Raw genomic sequence first — 12,180 nt, 5'->3', positions numbered from 1 at the left:
TCTGAAATTGTGTGTAACGCTTATACAGGCTGTCAATTAATTAAACAGGTAGAGGTCGAGTTAAAGTAAAGAGAAGGAGGATGTTTATCAATATCGATGCTTTATTAATAAAATGGCAATATTATTGGCCTATACATCGATGATGAAGAGTGTGATTTCTAATTTTCAACTTTTATCTTGACCTCGTTGTATATTGGTAAAATCGCAAGAAGAAATCTACAGCCTGTATAACTGAAACATACAGGATGTTCGTTTACTAAGTGGTTATTGTATGTTATCTTAAAACAATTAGTGTTGGTATCTTTGTTACTCAACAAACATACCTGTAAGTATATTATTTGTTTCATTTTATGCGCGGAACGTGTCACTTCGGCAAATTTCAAAAAGAACGTGGTCTAAGTAACGGTTACTTAAAGTACTGTATTAGTTCACTTTTATTATGCAAAGACAAAACATTTTACTCGAATATTTCCATCATTAGTGTCGCAATATGGGTCAGCCAACAGTTGTGTTCATATACGTTTGCTAAATGCGTACTTTGCGTAGAGCTAATATTATAGACATAGATTTTCCTATATTGTCGGAAGAAAGACGATACTTTCTCTGCCTAATCTCCTTAAGAACAGTTTCTAATGTAATCTTAATAGATGCAGCAATATCTTGTTGTTACGTGTAATAGCCCATAGCGAAGAGAGATTAGATTAGACTTATTTACTAAATAAACGATTGCCTTGTATAAAGCTTCATTTTTTATAAGTTACATTGTACCTAACTATGTCTCTGTAGATTATTTACCCAATTTTAAGTTGACCCTGAAGCAAAGTTGCATTGTATTTCAATTCTGGCATCCTCCTCTTGCACTCGTACTCGTAGATAAAATAAAATTATCAAGATTAAACTAAAGAACACTATTTACTGATTTTACTTCTAGCCTTCAAGAAGTAATAACCACTAGAAGGTAATAGGCACCATGAATAGGCACGTAAAAAGCAAAAATATGCCTTTTTTTTTTATGTGATAGGAGGCAAACGAGCAGACGGATCACCTGATGGTAAGTGATTACCGTCGCCCATAGACACCCGCAGACCCTATGAGAAAGTTTATAAAAAATAATATTGTAGCGCTCCTTCTAAACTGTAAAATTAATGCAGATCAATTACTACATGTTCAACGTCGCGTAAAATCCAGTCTACTCGGTTTAGCCAAACAAGTTAATAATAGAACCTTCTGTGGGAATTAGCGTAATGCTCTCTAATACCGGTTGGGGGGTTTCATCATAGATTAGACCTGGCGCCAGGCGGGATCACTTGCTACACGCCTGCTGAGGCATTGCATTGGTAATTAGTTTGCTAATATTGCCTTTAAGTCCAGCCCTGGTTTGTTTTCGCAGCGAGACTTGCCTATGGTTGTTGTCATTCAGTGCTTATTTATTATTGCAATTGGTTTGCAAGAGTCACGTCTACTAATAAATTAATACTCATTTAATAATTTATTGCAAACCATAACTCATCAAAAATGTTACTGAGAAACCAATTTTACAAACAAAAGTCACAACAAGATATGAAAGCCACGCACACTGAAATTGCGAGGACTTAGATGTTAACTAATGTGTATGGTAGAGTTAATCAAACTCTCGCACGTAGGTTCAGTATAAAATGTAGATACTTTACATCACTAAATACCTACAGATTATTCAGTACAATTGAACAAGCTATAACTATAGCCGATTAGTATAATTTTATTGATTAAGCTATTGCGGCAATTATTAATAGAGCATTTTGGCGCTAAATTAAGCAAATTGTTCAGTATGGTTTCGCATCAGAACGTAATTGTTTAATTAAGGTCTGTATTTTCTCATCGGATGTCATTAACATACCGACTGTCGAAACTTAGCATGTGAACTAAGCACACAAATGCGTAAGAATGCTTAGATTGTATCCACTATTTCACTGAGATATCGACATAAACGCCAATAACCATGTGAATGTTCTTAACATTGCTCTTTTTATTAATTAAAATTTACAAACTGGCTATTCTAACACTGGCATCTTAAGTTAGCTGTAGTAATTATTTCTATTTTGCCACACAAATGTACCTATAGTCTAACGTGCAGTCGACTTTATCTAATTAATATCTAATTAAGGCACATTTCGTCAGTGAATTTCTAACAGAGCGTAAGTCAAAAATGTGCATTTTACAGGAGATTGGTCGGAAAAAAGCACGCAGTCTTTCTTCATCCAATGGCATCAAAATGTTACAACCGTCAAAAAATTACTTACGCACTTTTAGAACGTCATTGGCGATTTTCTTTTCTATAAAATCTTTTCTTCTTCGATAAAAGCTAAGACTTAGGTAGCGAAGTGGTTACGTTCGAAAGATATTAATAATGATCGTTATAAATTGTCTTTACGATGATGAGGCTATGCTAGCACTGTTAAAATTTACGACCAATTCCTATGTCATAACTATTTTGCAAGCTGTGGACTTTACTTCCCTAACAATCACTGTCAGAAAGTCTTATGAAGCTGGTCTCTGTTTAAAAGTTCCGTAAACGACTGACTGACTGAAGGTCCTATGTCCCCTAGATGAGACAAAGGGCGTCCACAACAGTTCTCCATCGCGTTCGGTCTTGAGTTTCGCGTTTGATCTCGCTCCAGGTCTTTCCGATTTTCTTTGCCTCGTCTGCTACAGTGCGCCGCCAAGTTTACTTGCACTGTAAACAAAATAAACACCATTATGTCTGTGTAGATACAAATGTGCGGCGACATATTTTGGAATTTAATCATAGCTTAACGATGTATGTAAAATGTATATTTTACTCTATGTAAGTATAACAATATCCTGCATTACAGAAATCATTGAAGAGTATCATTGCCACTGGATCGTGACCGTCAACCGATACCGTGACGAGACCTTACGTTAAAGACACAATTACACAAAGAAAAATATCGGAAATTGAGGAAAAAGTACCGTGTTCCATTGACATAATTCCTAAAAAGATTGAAGAATTACGAATAAACAGTATTTAACTGAAAAATTTTTTGGTCCAACATGTCAAACGGGTATCATGACCCCAAATCAGTTAAATATGAACCACTATCAAATATAGTCAAGTATTGGGAATTTTGAAATGAAAAACTGAATTACGTTTTAACTACTTAATGGTGTAAAAGTGAGTAAATTATGTAATTTACGTAGTAGGTAGGTACTTAACCTTAAATATGGGTGTAGTAAATGATAGTAACTACATTTTCATTCATGTAACTTAATTGAAAGTAGGCCGAAAAAGTGTCCAATGCCATAAAAGCTCTAATTTTGGTGCTGTTAATTCAGTATTAAATTAAAAAGTCCAAGGTATTTTAAATATTACAAGTAAGTAGGTATGATCAGTGAGAGTAGCTCTTAATTTATTTTTATCGAACATCTAAAATGTAGCCGTAGGCCAAGGGCTACCGGCGGTGTGGCGATCTGCTGAAACCGGTACCTACAAATATTGACATGCGTATAAATGGTATCAAGTGCCGATATTAATCAGGCGCAGCAGATTCATAGCATTTTAGCACTAGAGGTCATCAACTTTCAAATCAATTCGTTTAAAAGCTTTTGCAACGTTTCCGTTAAACAATGTGTCTAAATAATTATTATCTAAAATGTTTTCCTTCAAAGCGTGTAAAACGCAAAAAGTACAGGTGGTTCAATGATTCCCGGGGGCTCTCAAATATTTAATGAATTTTATTCTAAAATCCACTAATTAGTAATTATTTAATTTTATTTAAAAACACTTGAACAATTCTTACATTAATTTTTTAATCATAAAATAATTATTACAAAATATTAATTTTAAGAAAAGTGTATGGATTTTATTTATTCAGCAACTTTATTCAAGTTTTAAAAAATTTCTTCGTAGGTAATATCACAAATTAATAAAGTGAGGAGAAACTGACGCCATCTGTTGTGTGTGGTGAATACTAAATACCAATGATAAACAACAGGCAGCGCCGAGTAAGTCGTTTAAAGCCGAACCGCTAGATGGCGCTGTTAGCAGTACAAATAGTTACAGTAAATCTCACTAGAGTGCGCTTCCATACTAAGTTCAGCAAGCATTCTTCGAACGAGTTTATTAGAATCAATTAATCAATACAATAAAAATCAATGTAAACCTAATATAAAAGTATGTAATAAATCATATAATTTATTTTTTGTTGAAAAAAATCATGCAATCGAAGTCGTCCAGTCCTAGCTTTCATTTTAAATTTTAGTAATTTTAGGAAAATTAAAAGATGTTATTCAGATTTGTAAAACGTGGTAATAATTGGTGGAAATTTCAAGAGAAGTAGAAAAACAAACAACTTATTTATATGTCGTCCCGATCCCAGGTCACAGCCATAATATGACCTATTTCCCAAGATGGCTGATTAAAGAAAGATGATTCAGGTAATCGGAGCTTATCTTGGATCTTATATCTGCTTATCTAATAAATAATGTCACATCTGAAAATAATGTGTTAATAAAAACACATACAAAAACGTAATAACTTGTATTTATCAAATTAAATTGTAGCACGATACAAAAGACATCAACGCACCAGTGAAGTTTGTAGCACTACATTTTTTTGAGCTTTTCTTATTAATTAATTATTATCTCATGCTAAATGTAAAAAAAAACTCATTATTTTTTCAGACTTCTCTATTATCTCAACTTCTTGATATCGTTTTTCATTAATGAAAAATTCTTGATCTAACACAACCCATAGTTATCATAAAATCATAAGATTGTAAATATGACTCCATTCTAGATGATTTCATTGTTGCAGCCTCAAATCAAAAGCTTATGTTTTGTTCTTTGGCAATTTCAGGTAGACATTACCTACTAAAATCTTATTTCAGATATCGTGCAGTAAAAAATTCTTTTTTACTTTATCAGCTTGCGTTGATGGTACATTTTTGTTTAAATTATTTCGCATGTTTCCTAACATAGACTAGTGGTATCGATTAGCAAACAATCGAGTTAATCAATGTAGCGAAACCTATACAAGCGCAACGCAAATAAATATTTATTATACATTTTAATGTAAGTCTTAGTCATAAAGTTAATATACCTAATGGTCTTAACTCTTAGTACAGAAGTTTTTCCAGTCATTCTCATGTAAATGATTTGTTATGCTTCATTAATTATGGCTTAGTAATGTAAATGCCAATACCAGTGATAAAAATAAATCGCGTCAAACAAATAAAGAAGACTCGCCTACGTGGAACCGTATCCCATCTTTCAGGTTCCGTGGGCCCAAACGCGTCGGCCGTGGAAAATTGACTGCCTCTTGTCCGATGGGTCTTGTTTAATTTTTTTTCCTCGTTGAAGGTGTATCAGACGCATTATCCTGGAGGAGGCTTCGTTTTGGGCGCGGGGAGGGGCGCGGCGGGCGCGCGTGCGCATATCTCGGCAGTGACGTCACGAGGGCCCGGTAAAAAACGCCATGAACTCGCGCAGTCAAGGTCCCGCTGACTCCTGCATTTACATCTTATTATATCCACATATTAATGCGTTTCGCTCACGTTTGTTATATGTGCTCGAAGGGCTTCGCAATGCTGGTTTACGACTACCATGCCTGCATTTATTCGTATTCAACTGAGAATGCGCTCGGAGGCACGAGATGGTGCATTAAATTTAACAGAACATGATTTGATGTAACCACTGACTATAAATCTATTTTCAGTTACAACGCTTAATCACCGCCAAGTAACCCATTTTACAAGGCGTTAGATGATATAATGGCGATGTAAACGACTTTTAACGGTAATTTTGTAGGGAAATACGACTGTCGTCTGCGGCACAAGATCATTCTTTCGTGCCACTACAGTTAGACGCGTGCATAGATTAATATCAGACATTCAATTTATGGTAGTCACAAATCTGGATGTGGCTGGAAGCGTTCTAGCAAGTGCTAGCGTTGTTAATGAAGCAGATGCAGTTTTGTAATGCTTTAAAGGTTTATTAGTAAATGTTGGTATTCTAATGCTTGGTACACCGTACTAGTGATTTACCTAGTATCTATTTATATGGTCAATAAGTTTTATAATGTCAATATCAAAGTTGACTTTACTAACGATAAACAGTCAAGATCAAGACAAGTGATATAGGTAGGCCATAATATTATTATTTATGCCTATTCATATTTGTAACGCAACCAATTTCTTTTTTTACAGGTGGTCGTGGTAGGCAATAGCACAGTAGCCGAAGTGGTGTGTGAGCCCCTCCAAGAGGCTGGAGCCGTAGTAGCGGGTCTGCCGACGGGACCCCTCTCCGCTCCCCAAGCCGTTTCACTATCCGGCCCCCTGCCGCCTCCAGCCGCGCTGTCGGGACCCCCGGCCCCACCAGCCGCTCTACTCTTCTTAGGAGGCTCCAAAGCCCCCGTAGAACCCAGGGCTTCTGCGGCTCATCTAGAAGGCGAGGTCCTCGTCGTGGAATACCAGCCTCAGCAATGGGACGGCAAGGACTTGGAGACGTTCATCGCGTGGGAGAAGATATACGGTTAGTGTCACTGATAAATCGTTAGCGCATAATCAGGTGATTTATTTTGTGCCTCACATCCATTTGTGTCAGTGGATTGATTATTCGGACTATACCGCTCCTGGTTTGGTTTGAATTTGCTTGTTTTTGAATTGCTAATGCGACGAAGGTCAACTTTGAGTTGGTGTGGCTTTCCAATTCTAATTTGGTCATGAAAAATAGAGTAGAATAGAGAGATGCTTTTCCTTATTAAAGGTTACAGATTACTCAGAAGCATAATTTTAAATTTCAACTTGCGTTATTGCATGATTTTACAGACTTTAACGGGTTTCTGTGGATTCTACATACGAGTAAAAGTCATTAGTTAGATGCCCTACTGTTAATTGCCTGCATTCCATCCACAAACGTTTTTATCACAAGGTATAAATAAAACCTAATACGGCACAGCAACGGTCGCAAAGGAACGTATTAGGCGCTCAGTATTCCGCGCGTGAACAGAGCGATGTTTGTAGAAAGCGGTTTGGCAATAATGAGGCGCGTACGCACACCATTGTCCGGTAATCTTTCGCAGAAGTGACTTGTATGCATTAGGCTTGCAATCGCCGTGACTATCATATTGATATTATAATCTGAGACTCATGTCCATGGAAGTACAACTATGTACCTAATACGAGTAGGTACATAAATGGCTTACTATAACAGTAACTTTTATTTCATTCATCCAAGTCATGTTCACGGTACAAGATGTTAGCACAGAAAGCTCAAAGTCAATAGTAGTCAGTCATGTCAGTCAATAATTTATTCAATATTCTCGGTTATTATTGATTAACTTGTTACAAGTGCTGATTAGTTCAAGGAGTTAAAAAGGACTCGGTCGTTTGCAGATGAACTAAAATGCAAGGTGAACTATCAACTGATTAGTAATCTGACCTTTCTACACCCACAAATATTGACACAGTTCCGTCGTGATTGGAATCTTTATCTACCTACGGATCCATTATTTTATTTTATCCACAAAAACGAAACCCATTCTGTAATTGTAATAGTTGGTCGTATTAACAAAAAGATATACATAATAGGCAGACATTATAAAATATGTATTATACATTAGTTTTACAATTTGCATACGTTAAAAGCTAGGAATAGGCTAGAAGCCAACGTATGAGCGATGCGTGCATCGCTCTTATTCTTATTGTATAATACCGCTTAGTCATCGTGTTATAATAGTTGTTCGATTGCTTTTGTCATGTGACTTATTGTCTATGTCTATTAACCAATGCTTTCTCTTTCATTACAGCTGCCACATTATTTTCGGCGGTGGAGTTGTACGGGAAGCCGCTGTTACGAGCTGCAGTCATAACCAAAGAGGAATATCACTTACTATTTTACTATATGGAGTCTGTTTCTGAAGCAAGCGAAGCTCTTACAGAGCGTATGAGAAAATACATAGACTCGGGTTTACTCATTAACGAAACTAGCACAATCAAAGAAGCAGATTCAGAATCGATTACATCAAAAAAGTCTCTGATTACTGAAGAACCAAAAAGCATATTGACCGAACTCATTCAAGAAGGAGTAATCTCTCAACAAGACATAGATGCTGCGTCAGAAATCACAAACTCAGAGTTCAACGAACAAGTAACCGATAACCGTAAATCAGACGACGATAATGGTTCGAGTGTTTCCTCTCTAAGTGCAGGTCTACGTAAAGTGATTGTCGACATCCCATTAGACTGCAGCGAGTCTGTGGCCGATAGTTCCATTATAGAGAGTAACGATAATGTGACAACCGTAACAATTAGGAGTGGCGGGCAGTGCTGCGCAGATCACAGAATATCCGCCGACGTTACAGATAACGTCTGGGCTAACGTGAGATGGGATTTCTTAAATCCTAATGACTTCGGATACGATCAAGTTCGAAGCGTCAAGCGAAGTCGCTCCGACTCTGCAATCACGCCGGTAGCGAGACGCAAAAATGAAGATATTTACGAAACCCTGCGCGACGTCGAGGGCGAATCATGCGGAAGTATAACTCCTTATGAATCTATTGAAGACTTGTATGATTGTATCAAAAACTCTCAGTATGCAAGTGCAGCGGCAGAAGAATCCTCACCATCGACGGAGAGTCAGTCTGAGCCGCAGTACCCTGACTTTTACGAAAAAACGAGCACTACCCGCCAGAGCTCGGCCAGCAGTGAAAAAAGTGGCGCCTCATCCGCGTTTCCATTTTCGAAATGCGGTTCGAGCGATTCGACGGGCGCGTTCACGTCGTGCGAGTCTACGGGCGCGTTCACGTCATGCGAGTCGACTAGCGGGATCAGCACTTTTGCTACGAAAAGCATCCCGGAGTCGCTGAAGTGCCGAGAGCTGCCGCCCCCGCCGGAGGGCGACGCGAGTGAGAGCGTGATCCTCATGAAGCAGCTGTTCATGGGCGAGCTGATGGACGCTTACGGAGAGTTCCTGTCGGCGTACCCGTACGCGCGCGCGCTGCTGCGGCGCAAGGCGCGGCGGGACGAGCACTTCACCGCGCTCTCTGACATCCGAAGAGGAGCTGCCAAGTACACCATCTCTGACTACCTCGAGTTACCGGTAAGTGTTCCTACATTCCTATGCAAAGCAGCGATTGATGCTATAATAGCCGTATGCAATTGAAGGCCTGGCGCACAATAGCACAGGTTACGAAAGTCACTGGAACGATAGCGTAATTGTTCCTTCATTGCTCTTGACCTTAAGCAATAGCGGTGTCGGTCCGTGTAGAGTGTAATGAACGTGTCAAATGTGGCCGTTGCGACTAATCGGCAGGAAAACGAGAACAATGTGGCGAAGAGTGTCGCTAGAGATTGATTTAGATCCTGTGAAGGCAGTTTAATCGCGGGAATGATCCGCGCCGGCGCACGCGCGCCCATTCAATGCTAATGGGCCGGAAGAGTGCACGTGGAGCTCTCGGCTCCGCGATTACAGGCATTGTCTCCCTGAACGTTGCCACGCCAGTTTCAGATTTCAATGCCCTTGTTCGAGTTGGAGTATGGAATATTTATGAAGTTGTAATGCCTAATTTGTGAATGTGTACAAGTATTTTTTGTAGAAAAGCCGGTTTCTCTTGATTCCCTACCCCATACAAAATTATGACGAAACTCATCTACCCAGTTGTCCTTTAACCACATAATAAACTACATGATGTATATTAAATTCTCTGATTTTATCAGTTGGTTGGATAATGAAAGCTTTCAAATATTTAGATTACATTCAGCTCTGAAATATCTACTACTATTGATAAAGTCGCAGAACAAAGAAATAACTATGCAAAAATAAAATGTAACAACTAAAGTCAAATATTATAATCACGTTAGTACTTACTAAAACAACTTATGTACCTATAATAAAAGCTATTTAAATCAGTAGAAAAAAAAGCTTTAGTAGCTAAATAGTTTAAAAACGATGTAATAAGTAAGTGCTGTATAATTTTAATAAGATACAGCTGACTAGACCTTATCAAGAACCTATGGAACTATTATTTTTTAATAAAACAGTATTTCAGCTCCATTTTATAACGTTTTTATAGAATAAAGTTTATCTCAAAGTGTTTAACTCTTCTGGTGAACTGTACACATACGCATAATATGTGAAATGGATTCATGATTTTGATTTTATCGAAGACTGTCGCGCGTTTAAGGCAGATACTAGATACTTTAAATGAAACTTCATGTAAGGGGTTTCGAAGTATTTTTATAAAAAATATCATACATTCAAACCAATTAGACCATACATTGATAGGTAAATCTGAACAAGCTCTTGAGACAGTTTCTACAGAATTGCTGAAATTATGTCAAGAATGCTTCTTGACATAATTTAAAAAGTAGAAACTAGGTAGTAACTTAAATAATAGTTACACAAATAACAGTTTGTACTAAAGTAATAGTTATACAAATAACAGTTGTTATTAATTTAAATACAAGTAGAATGATGGAAAGGAATGTGCCAAAATGAAGTGAGATTAGCGCACAATCTCAGTGTTTAGATCATCAAATCAATAACATTCAACAGTACGTTCTGGTGCTTTTCTTAATAGACTGCGAAAGTAAATCGTTAACTCTTATTTTCTTTTTTTACCTTAAAAATCTGCAAGTGGCAACCCTAACTCTACGGGGGTAACATGACGCGTGAAGGCATTGCTTGCGCGAGAATATCAGATAGCACGCCACTAATGCCCTGTCGCTTTTGCGCTACCAGCGGCTGCGCGGGAGTGTGCGTTTTTATGACTGCGCTAGATTTATTCCTATAACTAGCATTAGCCATTGTGTTGCTAGCACGTAATGAATGACGCTGCAAAGTACCCTTTGCATTGTAAGATATGGCTTGGCACTATGATTCCGAGTGGGGAGTTTAGAAGAAACAATAAATTTAAATTTTATTTTTCTTTATTTAGGAAACAAATATTATATTGCTAATACTCGTAGTAGAACTACTTGTAGTTAGGTATGGATTTAAATATAAATATTAGTATTCTAACAGTCAATACTGTTTTGGTGAAGTATCTCTTTTATGGACAGTTAATGGGTTAACTTTTTAAAGTTATACTTTTTAAATGCCTGTACCTACCTCCTGAATAGGTATAAATTAACAGGGTGTGTACCGCGGGAGCTATACATCTTTCTCTATAGCTCTATCGCAATAGAATTTGCCACGAACCCGTAGGCAATGGGTTGGCAGTAGATATTTTTAGTAAGATTAGAAAACTAATATCAAAGTTATAAGTTTCTTCCAGATTCATAAAATTTAATCATCTAACGAGACGTGCATTTTTTTCCTAATATACTTGCTTGTTAAATGGCGCTTATTATACCGTTTTTAAGTTTATAATAGCCTAGGATAGACCATCGTTTTAGGCTAGCTATTAAGTAACCATTTACATTATCAGAAGTAAGAAAATTAGACTGGTTTTATTTAAAGTCCTTTTCAATAAATACCTTTAAAGTTTATAAACAAGAAGTGAAGAAATAATGTTTACCAGATTGCATTATCTGAAATTCCAGAGCCACGACGCCATTAATGTCACACCCAGAGAGACGATTAATCTTGCGTATTATTTTAAGAATAAAAAATAATTGCACAGGAGCCCTCTGTTGCGATGGTGAAACATAATTAATCATTATATTAAGTGCCGAGATTGTACGAGTACTCGTATTGTTTTTATTGAAAAGATACCTTTTGGTTAAATTATATACACAGTAACATCGAAAGAGCAACAACCGGGTAAGCCGATATACGAGCAGGTATGCTGAAAGTTTTAGGGGTCCCAAATTCAATGAGAGGAATTGATCCTATACGTTTATTTTGCTGAAAATGTTATCTTTAGAATTTTGACAGAGCTACATACATTTCCCTTCATTGATTGTGGTTTTAAATTATTGAAATCGTGCTACGGATTTTTCCGTTTTTTAAGCAGCTGCGAATATTTCTTTCTATTTAGGCAATAGGCCGTGCGTTTCTAATGTAAAGCTGTTACCTTGCAATTATTGAAAACATTTGACCAATTAAAAGAGAGCAACAATAAGAATATTTTACTTTACTTTATGGCTTGCTCGACTAATCAGATAATTCCGTTCAGATCATCTTTCCACCCGGCATTTACCGACGCGGGCGCATGATTAAGGACGCCTACAGAATGGCTAC

At 37.3% G+C, this 12,180-nt stretch overlaps 1 protein-coding gene across 1 annotated transcript in view; it reads left to right on the top strand.

Moving 5' to 3' along the window:
- Window positions 1-12,180, top strand: part of LOC135078870 (uncharacterized) — a 152,160-nt gene that overhangs the window by 69,497 nt on the left and 70,483 nt on the right. The window contains exons 2-3 of the mRNA XM_063973437.1: window positions 6,204-6,528; window positions 7,805-9,096. Of these exons, the coding sequence (XP_063829507.1) occupies window positions 6,204-6,528; window positions 7,805-9,096 (1,617 nt within the window). The remainder of the gene's footprint in view (window positions 1-6,203; window positions 6,529-7,804; window positions 9,097-12,180) is intronic.

The sequence above is a fragment of the Ostrinia nubilalis genome, chromosome 15 (genome assembly GCF_963855985.1).
Source record: "Ostrinia nubilalis chromosome 15, ilOstNubi1.1, whole genome shotgun sequence".
NCBI classification, from domain to species: domain Eukaryota; kingdom Metazoa; phylum Arthropoda; class Insecta; order Lepidoptera; family Crambidae; genus Ostrinia; species Ostrinia nubilalis.
The sequence above is the reverse complement of the archived record's forward strand: the minus strand, read 5'-3'. Positions and strand labels throughout refer to the sequence as shown.